The sequence below is a fragment of the Rissa tridactyla genome, chromosome Z (genome assembly GCF_028500815.1).
Source record: "Rissa tridactyla isolate bRisTri1 chromosome Z, bRisTri1.patW.cur.20221130, whole genome shotgun sequence".
Lineage (NCBI taxonomy): Eukaryota > Metazoa > Chordata > Aves > Charadriiformes > Laridae > Rissa > Rissa tridactyla.
Window position 1 is genome coordinate 75003370 of NC_071497.1, and position 15584 is coordinate 75018953.

The window sequence follows — 15584 nt, forward strand, 5'->3', positions numbered from 1 at the left end:
TTTACTTCTGTTTGATGTTTCAATGTGTGTTTTTATCTGCTGCTTCCATATTTGCATGACACTACTTCTTCTACCATAGTGAAAAATTTCTATCCCTCCGGGCTGCGCAATCAATCCCCCACCCACAAACCTAGGCCAAGAATAGGATGATTAAGTTTTCAATTTTCCAAATTACAACAGTTGCAAGAAACAAACAGCAGTTAGGAAAAACATAAGTTTCAGTGCAGCTAAATTTCTATTAAAAATAACACTATGTCAACTGAAGTCTTCATTTATTTCCAAGTGTTCAAACTGTTATTACACGTATGCCATTTAACGATTTTTTATTTGAACATTAAGGTAATTACAGTTGGAGGGCTCATATTTCCAGTGGCCTCTCTGCAGTCGATACCACCAGAGCAAAACATGAAACATTCCACACGGTTAACAATATGACATTTGAGTTACCAGAATTACAATCATCTTTTTTTTTTTGCTAACAGATCACATAAGTAGTACGTAACTGGGGCATTTCCTTTAACAGAAATATCAAACTTAGTACTTCATTTGTTTAATTTCAATATGAACATCTCTACATAAGAGCAACATTGTACATGACAGTTTATCACACACATATGGTACTTTGGCAGCACTAACTGTGATGTATTTTTCCTCCTAAACTCCATTGTAAATTTAATTTATAAAACATATTGCTAATATGCCCTGCATAAATATCAAGAATCAAATGCATCTTTCGCCACTTCAATGGGAAAAGAAGCAGTGTTTTTATCTCCTATTACACATCCTTTTCATACATGCACAATTTTCTTCCATGGACACTTCCACATGTACCCTAACTACCATTTTGTCTGCAAGAAAATAATCTTTGTTCAAAAAAAACCCTGAATTTTTTTCTCAAATTAGAAAGACTACAGCCATAGACAATTACATGATGAATCACTACCAACTATTTATTTCAAAATAACATTGTATGTGTGAACTTTTTATCAAGGAACAAGCACATCAATCATCTGAGGTGCAATGAATTCTCTCACAATTCAGCTCATCCTATTTTGAGTTCATTTGTGAAACTGACTGGTTTAGTTAGTTAGTGACCTTTTTTGTAAGACATTCATGCATATCTTAAGATTGGCTCAGGTAAAATATATGATATTTTATCATTATTACAGGCAGAAATATAACTGGCCAATGGAAAACTATTTTTAAACACAAGCTAAGTAAAATCAAACTGCCCCAAGTTTTATCAAGCAAAATGGGATAAACAGCTCCAGTAATTATCACCGCAGATTCAGCAAGGGCTTGTCTATACACAGGAACTAATAGTTCTCGATTAACAAATACCAATTTCTTTGAATAACTCCACCGTCAATTTCCACAAGAGAACTAATCACTATATTAAAACTTTTTCACTTACTCCCAAGTGAATGACTTTAATTCTCCACCCTCCTGCACGGAATTATATTGTACTCCGATACACAACTGCCATCCAATGACCTACTACCACAGTAATCTACGTGAGGACAATGTTCCCATTAATATAATCATGCACATGGAAGCTTTGAGGTAAAATAGGTGAAATCTGGTTGCAAAATTTCAGATTTAAAGGAAAAAAATCACATACACATGCCGCAAATAAAAAATACCTAAAGCCTGTCAATAGTCATCTGACGCAATTTATTTCATTTACACATCCGTGAAACTTTAGCAGATATTTCATATTTATTCTATTTGGTCCAAATATCCCTACATGCCTGTAAGAGTCACTCAAAAAAGAATGTTGTGCCTAAAAATGCATCTGCTACCACAGAACATATCTTCACCTTTTTATTCACCCTCAAGCAGTTCTTAAAAACTCGGATTTCCTGAGCTATACAAAAACAGATCTTAACTTTATTTGTAATATGTCAACAATGGGTGAGTTAAAAAGCAGGTGGAGGTATCTGTCATAATATTTAAATTCAATAATACATATTTAATTTGATGAAGCCACACTTCCTCACCCTTCAATACCTATTTGCATTGAATTATAACCTCTGCAGCACATGAACAGCCTGTGTATGGCACTTCCATGCATGTCTGCAATATAAACAATTATATTAAGATATTCCAAAATTAAGCATATAGTAAATCCAGTTTATCTATACAAAATTTAAAAAATACATTAGTTTTAACATCTAATGGGAAAATTAAAGCCGAACCAATTAAGTTGTACATCCAGTACATAGTCTTGAAATGTCAATTTTCATGAAGTTGTTTCATCTTCTTCCTTCGATTAATTGCACTGAGTCAGAAAATTAACTCTTCTCCAATTCCACTAACATACATTTCTTCACGGCAGTTATTATGTGTCAGTTAACTTTGATCTTTCACCATTAACTTCCATACTGGCATGCCCCTTCTCTCACCAAGTTCTACTCAACCATCATATTTTCCCTTCTTCATTGCTTGTGACACCTACCAAGAAGCCCTTCAACTGGGGCAGCATCTAGTCTAATAGAGCTTCCCACAGATAGAAGCTTCTCTTTTATGAGAACAGAAAAATGGTTGACAAGCGAAGTTCGCTAGTCATGATCTGCTATGTACCAGCACTCCACGGTAAGCGCTAAGTATCTTCTGTACAAAAGACAAAACCACTGTGCGCGTGTAAGCCACACAAAGCAAGCCAAGTTAAGTGGTTTGGACAGGCAGTGTGGCCAGGGCAGGAGCATGATAGCCTGACATTTTGGCTGAAGCAATTTTAACCCTGTTTGACTGTTGAACCTGTATTACAGCCTAATTTAAGCATCATCGCTTATGCAATACTCTCAAACAAACAAAAGCCCTACAAAGACAGGTTAACTGTTCTTTTCTATAGAATAACTAGTTAGTATGTGCTCAAGAATGAACTTAATGTAAAACTTGAAAAGGGTACCTAACTAATAACCACATTTGGAGCTTTTAAATACTACCTTACTCTGAGGTATATGTCTATTACTGTAAAAGTTTATGCATCACATTCTAAATCCTAGGGTCCAAGAAAAAGGCTAACTGTATTTTCTAAGTCAAGCAAGCTATAGAAAAATGTGAAGAAATAGCACGTGGCTTGTGTTCAAGTGTTACTGTTTAGCATAACACTTCATGCAAGTAATGCAAAAAAGTCTATATACTCAGGACTCTTTACATCTGAATAAATAGGGTAAATTAGCAAATACAGTATTTAAAACTATCTACAAAAACGTGTTTTACCAAGTATTCACTGTTTGTATCAAGTCTTAAAGCATAACGCTGTGAGGGCAATACCAAAGAGTATGAAAGAAAAGAAAAACTTACATGGGGACATTTTAAGAAATCTTCTCAGAAAATAAATTCCTATTAACTGTTAACTAAACTGAAACTAAACCAAAGACTAAAGCTATTAGGTGGCCTTATCAGCAAACACCTTTAATCAAAAGGCCGTAAACAAGTATGCTTTACATATTATTTGATTTGTTTATTTTACACCATGAGGTGAAAGCATCACATTTCCTTTTAGTAAAGTATACACAAATAGCCTCACTCAGAATACACTTTTAATGCACATAAAAAAAGTATTCATCTTACAAATTGTTTTGCAATCCAAATATACAATAGCTTGGAAAACAATATTTTAGAAAACAAAAGCCAATGTAAAAAGACTGCTTAAAACAACTGAAATGATTAAAGTTTCTGTATGGCTCTGTCTTTACAGTTTTCTTACTGCATCATCAATATCAGAAATCTGTTCCTTCAGCTGGTTCCACTGTTCTGGATTTAAAGAAATACCTGAAACGCATTAAAAATAAACACTTCAGACAAAAAGAAAATTGTGGTGCAAGATCTTGCATAATTACTGTCAAAGGTGGTTTCATACACAAAGTCTATATCATAACTATTAATGCTTGAGCTACTTCAACAACCATCTTAGTTACAAAGTGAAACTCCTTCAGAACACTGCAGTTTAACTTTAGACTTCAGCTTATCTCTGGACAAGTTTAAATTACAAAGAAAACGAGTATGGTGTAATAAATTCATTCAAAAGTATTAGGCTAAACATAGGAAGTGAAATACAGCTCTGGCCTTGATTGAAGCCTTGCCTGATTGAAGCACAAAAGCCCTGACTGAGATGCTGAAAATCATTCGTATTCCTGTTGGCTCCTAAAAGCCACACCTGTGTGGACTGAACTTCTATGCACTTTTAAAGTACATTAATTCTGGGTTTTTCTCCTGTTTCTTCTAGCTCTAAAAATAATACATATTGTAAGTAATGTTTTGGAGAGACTCTATTCCATTCCCTGGCACTCACAAACCAACACAGAAGTCATTTTTTCACTTCGAGTTCACTATAGTTTCTACTGATGTTCAATCAATAATCATTCAGTGACCCACAACCCACCTCCTCAGTTCCAAATTTATACTTCCTCAAGCTTGAGTCCAGGCACACACTTCCTTGGTGCTTTAGTCTCCTCATCCTTCCCCTACAATCTCTATGTCAATTCTATGCAAGTACAGACTCACAGGCCTACCTCTCATACTCTCTCCAGCCAGGCTCTTCTACTATTTACCCCCACTCTCCCCCCTCAGTGATCAGGTTTCCTTCATTGCTTTCTCCCTGTAGGTGGAGCAGGACCTGAAAACAGGTGAAACTTTGAATTCCATTTTTGGGGTTCATCGCCTTTTTTTTCTTCTACCATCACTGTCTTATCAGAACACCACCATAATTTTGAGCAGCGAGCAGTCTGCACGGAGCTACTCTAAGCACCTTTCCACCACTCTTTAGAGTGCAGGTTTCTTTTAGTTAGTTCAGGTCTGCTAACCATTATCAGGGGACCAAAGGTCAAGATGTGCCTGAACTACGTACCAGATGGACTGCAAGCAGTTCAGACCTGCTGTTTGAAACAATCTGGCACAATAATTTAAACAGTTGGATATTTTTTTTTGTTTTGTTTTTTTTAATTATATCAACTGCTTATACTGTTTTTAGGACAGCTAGATCAGCAGCTCGTAAGTGTATCAATGGAACATTTGACTCACACACTGTATAAGATTATTATTAATTTTATCCTAATAAAATTCAGACCCCTTGGCCACATTGATAAACATTTCCATCTACATCATGCAATTTTTGTCACTTGGCCCACCCATTAAATTTCATTGTAGTTTGCCACTAAAATTTCCTATACTTTTGACTGCTACCTCAAAACACAACAGGGTAAAGTCCTTAGAAGTTAGAGTAATCTTTTTTGTTAAGTAGCAACAACAAATCCAAAACAAGAAATTCTCCTCTACAGTACCAGTTCACCTGTTCATACAAACCCATTCTTGGTTGTTATTTAAGAAATGCTGAAAATACTTCTCTAGCTTTCCAAATGTCTATTCTGACTGAGTTAGTTCCTGGACACACCAGAAGAATGTAACAAACCTTATGCTGATTGTACATTAAACGCCTTCAATCTCCAGAGCAGAATGTTTCATACTTACCTCTTTCCTTAGTGCAATATGAAAACCAATTAAAAGCAGACTACTTTAACAGAAGCAACATGACATTAAGCAAAACACTAGTACTACAACTGTCCTCACATCTTCATCTTGCAGGTGGCAGAGTTCTAACAATGGGTCAGCGAAGGCATGTCACAAAAACCAGGTACGGGAGTGGCAATTAAAGGTACAACAGCTAATGCTGTGCTGCAGATCAGAAGCACAGTACCGAAACTTGAACACTCGAGATACTTTCACCTCAACTAAAATCTTGACGTATTTTTTCCAAAATTAGTCACATTAAATGTCTGAACTATTTTAATCTAAAATCTGATAGAAATTGAAGGACATAATTATTTTAAAGAAATTAACATCTTATCACAAACTAGTAAGTTAAATCTTTTCAGTGAATTTTGAAATAAAAAATCCAATTGTAATAGAAGAAAGAAATTGCATTGATTAAGTTAATTGGGGGAGGGGGGAAGTTTAGCTATGTTTATAACTCCCATACCAAACCTGCTTGTATTTGATGCCTTCCTTTCCATAAATGAGAGGCCCATTTTAGGAAAACAGACTCAGGCCAACAAACCTACTTTGCTTTTGTTTATAACCTACAGATAAAATGAATAATTTGTTAACATATAAATTATTAAAAAAATATATATTACTCTAAAATTATCACATAGCAACAAAGTATAGAAATCTGATACACAAAGTTCTCCAACAACCTGCAGACAATGTTTTAATACAAAATAACATGAGGAGAACAATACCTTTTCTGCCAGGCTTCATTTCACCTTCTTGATCCATCCAATATTCTCTAATATCAATTAAGACTTTCCCTTTAAAGTCACGAACACTGACATACCTCATTTTGCCAATCTGTCAAAACACATATAAGGGTCTTTTAGGTATTTTACATATTACAGCATTCACTTTTCCCTGTATCAGACTCAGCTGTGTGACACTGCACACCGCAGCTTATTTTAGACACCAGAGAAAAAACTAGATCAAAAGCTTAATCCAGAGTAGTCAGTAGGCTAATAAGTAATGACAATATAAATGGATGAACGACTTAAAACGAGTTGAGTATTCAATGCTTAGTGCAAAAGCAGCTCTCCTAGAATAAAAATATCTATATTCTTAACACGCTGACTTCTTACAAAAGCCACTAGCTTACTTCATTCTAAAATAAAATTTTATATCTATTATAAACATCTTTGTTGGCAGCAGTTGTAAACAAACAGGGAAAGAGGGAGCTCTACTCCCAAATCTAAATTTCAGTTCATTCCATATACACAGAAAGCAAATCAGATAGTCACATGAGATAACCACGATTTCTAGAGGGGTTTTTGTTTGTTTTTTTTTTCTTCTTTTAACACAGTAAATACAGATGGAAAAGAAAGTTAGCCACCAGCTGTCCCATGCCCACTTCCAAGTCCTCATGGCACTTCGTTGGAACTATGGTTAAAAGACTACCTTACTGTACCAGCTGTTCCAAAAAAAAAAAAAACCACATTTAAATGCATTAAGTTCACCAGCATGTAGCATCGTATGGAATTATTCTGGAATTCCATTTCTGCACCACAGTGTCTTAACTGAATTATGAGGGCTTTTTGGTTTTTTGGGGGGGAAGAGGAGGGACAGTACACATGAGACGACACAGAATGTGGCAGAAGGGGAGCAGTCACACTGACAACACTACAGATGTAGGCTCATTAAAGATCTTTCAGAAGTTGATACAATCTATTGTTCACATAAATCCAAAGTATAATGTGAATTTGAGAATCAGAAATTAGGTAATAAAAACAGTCAAATACAATTCATGTAAGAAGTCCTTCGAATTGTGTATGAACTTTCTCAATATGCTTTACGAAGAAAGAACATATTCTAAAGTAAACAACTTTAAAACAGAATATTCCTCCCTGATAAAACATTTAGTCTTCAACTTCCTTAGTTTACGCATCCTACATTTTGGTATGATTTAAAAAGGGCCCAAACACATCTTACTAGCGTGAAGTCTGACCAGAAAGGTTGAACAATTCTCTAATCAACTAAAATCATCAACAGATGTTTAAGTCATAAACTGTTATTTTAGAAAATAGTTATAAACAAGAATGCTTTATGTTTGCTTAAAGTATTTTTTCTTGTTATGCAGATCATGCTAAATTAACGCTAAAATTGATTTTAAAACAATTAGGACATCTCAAGATACCATAAGCCTGAAGCAGTTCTTTTCCTACTTCAAAGCCTTCTTTAAAATGAACTAGATATTAACAGTTTATAAGATTGTACTTTTTATTGATATATTAAATACTTTCACAATACTACAAATTTAACATTCAAAAATAAGGTATGATGTCACGGTAGCTTAGTTCTTTCAGACGAGACTTGGTACCATGCCCAAGTCCATCAGCACTGCTGGCAAAGAATACTCCAAATAGCCTACATGAACAACGTGTCTTGGTTTTACCCTTTAACACTTCAGTGACTTTTAAGGTCACCTCTAAGAAGCAGCTTCAAGCAGTAATACTCTACAACACTTTTTTTTCCAGGGTTATCAAAGAATACTAGTGTATTGCCAAGTAATTCCAGATTTGCTCTGAGAAATAAAATCTGATACAACATAGCAGATTACAGCTGCACATACAGTTGCAAAAGGGTTTAGGATTTGAATTTTAAGTATGACTATATGTCTTAATCCAACTACAGTAACGCTAGGGCCAATAATGCAAAGTTCACATTTACTCAATCAGTAAGTCTACCTCAAATGGAAACACTTCTACAGGAAAATGCTGAAATTAAGTTAGGTTTTATATCACTGTCTAGATTTCAGCTGAATTTTCATGCTACATCTTGAATGTTTAGTTGAACTCTATGCAAAAGCTGCCACTGCTAAAAGCTTTAAACAGGCTTCTAAAGTACAGTTGCAATTAACATCTAAGGCTTGAAAAGCCTCAACCAAAATCCAGATTTAACTATTTATGTAAAATGATGTTTCTTGATGTTCAATTGCCTGCAATTCTGGCACAGGTTCATTTCTGAACAATTCTTTTTTTCACACAGCAGCTGAAAGTCCTAGAATAATTTCACTGATATAAGGCATCTTTATGTCTCTTTAACTAGTGTTCCAAGGGTTGTATTGATTTATAGCAGTGTAATTACTGCAGTTCAACTTTCAGAGACAAGTTCATATGCCTTTTACTAAATACTACATCTCCTTAGATGATACTATTCTATTGAATTACATAAATCAGAAGACATCAAAAGCATTATTTCCAGGTTTCCGTTTCTTAGAATAAAAAGCACTGAACTGTGTCTTGGTTGCTCTCACAGTCATGCAACTGACTTCCTGTACGAGTTTCAGCAAGCACCTTCTTCACTATTTTTCCTCCTGTTTCCGGTTTGTTTTGATTAAATGGTATACACACTGTGTGATTAGAAACAGCAAAAAAAATCCTTTTTTCTTAGCTGATAACTATATGTATAGCATTACATGGAGCACAATAAAGAATCCTGTAGACAGTGAGATCTGCAACACAGCAAATTGCTTGTGCAAAGCAACACTGCCCACCTAAGTTTCAGAATTATTGTGCTAAACCAATCACCTTTCAAGAGCATCATAAACTTACATATTTATCTTCTTTTAGAAGCCTATGCTAGATAAAGACATTACACTGGGGAACGTAAGACTTTACTTCTCATAAGTTGAAAAGCAAATATGACCCAAACTTTAGAAAATAAATTAAAAAAAAGGAGATGGGGGAGGAGGGACAGCACAAAGGCGGATGACTTTTGAAGTAACAATTTCAGTGAAATGTCTGATCATGTGATGTTGTTCCATTCTGGTGCATTAATATTGCATTCTGACAGCATTAACAAACCTTATCCAAATCAGGCATAGGTAGATGACAGGATTTGTCAAACTAACCAAAGTACATGATGCAGAGCTCACATTGGCTTGAAGTCACACGCAGGAATCTAATGTATCAACACTAAAGCCTTCCACATGAATATGACTGATGTCCTTAGGGCCTCTAGTAATACATTGCAAATAGCAGTAAGATAAATTTCCACATCCCAACTGAACCAAATGATCTAATTCCAAAGTATACTAGCCTACTTATAAAACCTAAAAAGGCCAAGACATGCAAATAAATAAAATATACTTCGTCGCTTACACTGAATTAACTCCCTTCTACTTACATTTATACTATTCTTCATAATTAGTTTCAAGAATCCCATTACACCAACATCAGTCTCAAACAAAAAAAATAAAATGTTGATCTTTATGAAAATGCTGAATCTTCTGAATACAGCAGTCACAATAAGCTCTACATTGAGGCAAGCTGTATACTTTAAAAACACAGCCTGAGGGTGCAGAACAAGCTTTTAAGTTTCACATCATTTGCTGCCGCGCCCACGCACAATATGGACACCACAGAACTTCTGACTGTCCTATGAATGCTTCACAGCCTGATTTCCATCAATTGAAGCCACACTTGTAAGTTATACTGCAAAGTCACTTGCACATCAGAAATCATTTTACTGCCATGGGAAAGCAGAAATGAGAGTTTCTAGTATTACTAATAGTCCTAGAACAAACAAAACCATACCTAAAAAATTAACACACAACTAGATCTTCTAGCATGCTCTCCGGTGCAGGGGGAAGAGAGGACAAGTATCCTCTGACCTACAGTGCTATTTCTACACTGAAACAGTTGCATTTTAGTTAATGCATGTAAGCTGATGTAGCATGAAAAAACACAATACTTCACATAACACAATAAGCTGCCTAAAAAACTTTTGTTGTTGAGTAACTAAAAGGCAGGCAGAGACCAAGTAACAGTGATGTTTTAGGTCAAGGTGACATTCAAATATTTTTTCTGTATTATACTCAACACTGGAAGAATCTTGTTCCGATCAGACTAATAGGAGTCCTCTACTGTCTGTTTTTAGTAACTTTTTATTATCTTAGGTCAAAAAGGTTGAAAGAAATCAGAGCACGCAAATGTTTTTGCTTTTATTTGAAAAGGGTTTGGGGTTTTTTTTGCATCAGGGGAGCAATAAAAATTTTAACCACTTTCCCAAAGGCTGGAATTTCTGAACTTATAACAGACATAGCATAAAGCTTAGACACTTTTGGTTTTTTTAGCTCTAACTGCATTTTTCTTCATTAGGGCCAGAAGACACTACCTCATTTTTCCTACATGGTTCAAAGAATGCCCCAACAAAACTAAAAATATGATATTCTTTCTTCGATGGGAAAGTCCAGCCATTGCCTTCAACTGAAGCTCTCTCTCCCAACTATATATGAAGAGGAAAGTGAGAACTGATACATTAAAAATAACTGCTCTGTATTACAGATCAGTTAAGCGGGTCTTCTCTCTACAATTTTTTTTTGCAATATTACTTTGCACAGCTACAGTCACAAACAATTTCTTTTGCCTTCCTCTGTGTTGGGGCCACCTCATTAGGCACCTCTCCCATACCCTTTCATAAGCTTAAGAATCAACATCTCTAAGAATTTAAGTTCCTCTACAGCCAGCTAGTCAGAAACATTTAGTAAGTCTTGATCCACACCCCTAAACCAGCTAATTCTGAGCTACATATATTCTTGGCACAGCTTTCAGCACACACTATTACTGCCTCGGCTAACCCCAGAACTGGAATACCCAGAATTCATAAACTCATCTTGCTACTGAAAAATGTATATTCATCCCATCTTAAAAACAAGAACAAAGTCAAAAGTTACAATCTTTTTGGATGGTCAGTGAGAAAAACTTCCATCATAAAACAAAGGAACAAGCAAAACTTATTCCAAGACACTGTCTTATAATACAGGAGCCAAGTTGCCCCTGACCTAGTTAAACAGGAATGAAGAGTCCATACTTTGGTTTCCAAGAACCCCTTTCAAGAGCCCCGATTAAAAAACATTTCCATGTAGAGAGAGTCCTGATCGCATATTTACAGTATACTCATGGTTAAGTGCTATATTTACAGACTAAATTACTACCCCAAGAGTTACCGTTAACAAAGATAAGAGGGTTAGATCACTTGCTACAACTCAGATTCTTTCACTCTGCGGAAGCCTGACAACGCTCATGCATCTCATCTGCATGCTAGCATCGTAATCCCCTTCAGCCAAGGCTTCAGGAGACCACGCACTATGCTGTAAAGATTCAGTATAAATTTTACGAAGTGATCTGAATATATGTTGTAACATGTTACCTTAACCAGGCTCTGAGAGTCATCAATTTTACCTGAAACATATTCTCGTCTCTGTTACTGCTTTGCTTAGAAGAAGCTGCACCTTTTGAACTTTCACCAGTCTTTTGTTTCTTTACGGGCTTTTCTGGAGCTGCTTGCTTTTTCCTCTTTGCCTTGGAGCAAGAATAAAAAAAGAAAAGCATGAGCCACAACTCACTCTATAAATTACAAAAAAGTTTCCATTAGAGGTCACAAGGCAGGAATCCAATACTGTATATTTAGACTAGGATTTAAAAAAATAAAAATCTTCAAATGAACCTAATTATGTTCCCAGTGAAGTTTACCATAACACTTTAGCTTTAAAGAGAATCGAATTAGTTCAAAATACATTTCATAAAGCCTACTCTTTCTGCACAGTATTACTGTTGGTTTAGTAGTTTTAATAAAAAATTTAAAGTCTGATGGAAGTTTCACTTCCTTTCCACCATGTACAACAAAAAAATGCAGGACACCTCACAACTCTTCTAAAAAAGAAAAAAAATAATCGATGAGATAATGAAGAAAGGATCTGCAAATCATCTCTGTCAGAGTAAATTATTCTTTTTAAGTCAGCATCAAATCTCTGTCCGCAGCATGATAAATTAAACATGGTTTTAAAACATTCAGACGATATTACCTGTAAATCAGATTACTGCAGATGAAGTTACTATTTCTACTAATGATTATACAGTAACTGTGCCCACTCCAAAAAAAGAGTAACACAAAGATACCAAAAATTAGTCTCACCTGTTAGAACCATTATTGTGGATAACCTTTTTTAAAAATTAACAGTTCCAGCAAATACAGGAGATTATAACAGAAAAAGAAAAAAAGCACCTTACTGCCCACTAAAGCAGACTGTTAGACTATGTCTTTTCAGAAATACATTTCCCTACCAAAAAAATCACCTGACCATTTTCTCTTATATTAAGATTTGACATGACAGAACACCTAATTTGCAAAGTGCAACCAAGTCATGCTCGAACTCAGTAAACAGACTGATTCTTTTCACATACCACACTAAAACACCTGATGTCTGCGTTACCACCTAGCATTTCCTAAAAAGATAAATTCACTGGGTTTTTTTTTTACTTTTTGTTCATAATGACTCGGACATCTATACAAACTTATAAATTAAATAACTATTAAAAATAAATAGGAACACTCAACTTATACATGTAACACAGTCAACATACGTTAAAATTAACTCAAAGACATTCAGGTTGGCGCAGCTTTTAAGTGAAAAACTAGCAGATGGTATTACAGTAAATGTAAGAATCTGTAAGAAACAGAGAAAAAGAACATGCAACAAGATAAGCAAGTGGAACATGGACGACAGGGAAGCTGGAGGTTTTTGTTTTGGACAAGTAATCTGGACACCGAAATGGTGAGGGGCGGGGGGGAGGGGCGAGGGGAGTTTGTCCTCAAAATTAGCCCAAATTCTTGCCACCAGGGGCATCTTATACAGAAACCTTCCACCTCGTGCCACAAAGCAGCAAAGAATTCCAGGAAGGCTTGTGGTTAGATATATATCATAGGAAAAACCCTGAAGAGAGCAAAATGCAACTTAAGAAAAAAAGTTTACTGTAAGATAAAAAGTGTCCTATCCACCCAAAACCTCATTTTGGTTTTTTTGGGGTGGTAGGGTTTTTTTTTGTTGCCGTAGATGTTGGGGGGCAGGGGTGTTTTGGGTTGTCAGATAATCATATGGAATTACATGCATGTTGTGAGATAATGCTCACCTAATTCCTTAACCCCAGCCTGAAATATAAGAGTTAATACAGTAGTAATAAACTGCATATAATGTTCACCTTTTTGTCAACTTCACTATCTGAATCACTGGCAGATGAGCTTGAAGACACAAGTTCCTTTGACTTAGGCATTCTAGGAAGAGAAAAATAATGTGAGAACACTATACACGGAATATGTCCTATTATGGCTAGAAAGCCATCTTCAAACCTGTTTGTAAAGGCTTATCTTATTCATAACCGTCCTAAAGACTTTCCTGCCTTTTCATACAAGTTTTAATCCATGTTGTAGATGTGATCTCAAGCACTCTTCCCTCTTACATCGCTTCCACTTTTTGCTGCAACTTATTAAATGCAGTGTTTTAGTTTCTGAACTGTTTACAAAGGGACAATTTTTCACCAGTTTCATATACCCCTAGATAGGGCAGAAACCACAATGTAAGACATATAATACAGTACTGTCCTCCAGTTTAATTCTTTATGTTACATTCATAAATATAAACTATTAAGGCCCTAGCAATATTTATACTCTTACATGGACAATTCACCCAGTTGGATTTGCAAACAACACGCTACATAATCATCCTCCATGAAGCTGAAGTTTCCACCAATAATACAAAAGTCTGAAAAACACCTCAGTTACAGTGAACTACAGCATTACAATTAATATTTCCACTGCAGCTTCAACACATCAGCCACTGGAGTCTATTCATTTGCCAGACGTTCAACTTCCCTTGAACGCATGCTTGAATTCATGCTGCCAGGTGTGCTTCTACATCTCTCTAGTATGCAAACATGTGGTTAGATACAGCAGTTGCACATCTTGTTTGCTACTAGAAACTCTTTGTAACAAATACACAGCTCATCTGTTCTTTCAAAATAAAAATAAATATCCCAGAGAGAAACTGTATAAAATAAACTACAGCTAGGAAAGACTGAAAAAAAAAAAAAAAGATTAAAGAAGCATATCTTGGGAAAGAAAAAGGAACAGCAGTGTTTTTAAACTGGCAATGAAAAAAACGTATGCAAATGGAAAAAAAAGGAGTCTGAATAACGCTAATGGATCAACGTGGTTCTAAAGCAGGGTAAGTGCTGTCATTAACAGCTTGGAGTACAACGATGGAAGCTGCAGTACCGAAAATGAAACAAGGTATAGGCAAGCACACATAAGCCACGCTGCAGGATGGATGCAAAGGAGAGCCAGAATGGGACAATGTGAAATTAAGCACAGCAGTGACATGACATCGGGGAGCCGAACAAGAACAGGCTTCATACGCGAGGGGCGCGGGCACCATCAGGAAGAGGGAATGACAACATGGAGGAAGGTGGGGGCGAAAACTGAAGGAAAAAGAAATGGGGAGTGATAGGTGTCCCTCGGGAGAGGCCAGCAGGCAGAGCGTGAGCAGACACCGAACACCGGTGAGAGCGAGGGCGGGATAAGAGGGGCCAGGCGAGGTCGAAGGAAAAGGAGAGAAAGACAAGCGAGGGCGAGCTAGGAACACCAGGTAGGCGGATCCCAGCCGCCATTTTCCTCCCCTATTCCTCTTTTCCACGGCTCGTGTTGCCCCCCTGGGGAAAGGCGCGAGGGCCCGAGCAGGGGGGCGCGGGCAAGGACGCCCAGGTCCTGCCGGGACAGGGTGGCGGCCAGAGGGCTGCAAGTAACCGGGGGCGGAGCAGAGAAAAGGCAGCACACAAAAGAGGGTCGGGGGTCGTTAGCGGGCAGGGGCAGATCCTGGCGTGGGGGGAACGGAGCCGAGCGGTTGCCCGCCGCCATTTTCTCCCTCACTCAAATCCTCTTGGCCCCCCCAACATGGCAGCTGCTCCTCCGCAGCTGCTCCTCCACCCGCCCCGGGCCCGCTCCACCGCGGGGCATCCCTCCCGCTGGGCACAGCGGGCACTCGAAGAAAAGGTGCAGCCTTGCCACACGGCCGCCTGGCGCGGCCCTCCCCCGCGCTGCCCGGGAGGTGCCGAGTCCCCCGGACAGCCGGCGGCGGGGGGCGGGGAAGATGGCGGCCGCCCGCCGGGGCGCGAGGCGGGGACCCCCCAACACTCACGTCCTCCTCCACGCGCGGCTCCTCCGCACCACGACAGAAACGGAAGTGACGTGCCGCGGGA

At 37.4% G+C, this 15584-nt stretch overlaps 1 protein-coding gene across 1 annotated transcript; it reads right to left on the reverse strand.

The window, feature by feature from the left end:
• Positions 1–255: 255 nt before the first annotated feature.
• SUB1 (SUB1 regulator of transcription) lies at positions 256–15584 on the reverse strand. The gene is made up of 5 exons (XM_054185303.1): positions 15524–15584; positions 13533–13605; positions 11736–11855; positions 6246–6354; positions 256–3780 (listed from the first exon to the last, which is right to left on the reverse strand). Exons 2-5 carry the CDS (start codon positions 13602–13604, stop codon positions 3701–3703), a joined length of 381 nt encoding a protein of 126 aa, XP_054041278.1. The 5' UTR covers position 13605; positions 15524–15584; the 3' UTR covers positions 256–3700.

Excerpts from the sequence above, each read along its gene's own strand:
- SUB1 (XM_054185303.1), bottom strand. The coding sequence starts at position 13,604 with ATGCCTAAGTCAAAGGAACTTGTGTCTTCAAGCTCATCTGCCAGTGAT. Across the intron at positions 6,355-11,735 it reads GAGACGAGAATATGTTTCAG|ATTGGCAAAATGAGGTATGT; the intron begins GTAAAATTGATG and ends GTGTTTTGACAG. Across the intron at positions 3,781-6,245 it reads AATGAAGCCTGGCAGAAAAG|GTATTTCTTTAAATCCAGAA; the intron begins GTATTGTTCTCC and ends AATGCGTTTCAG.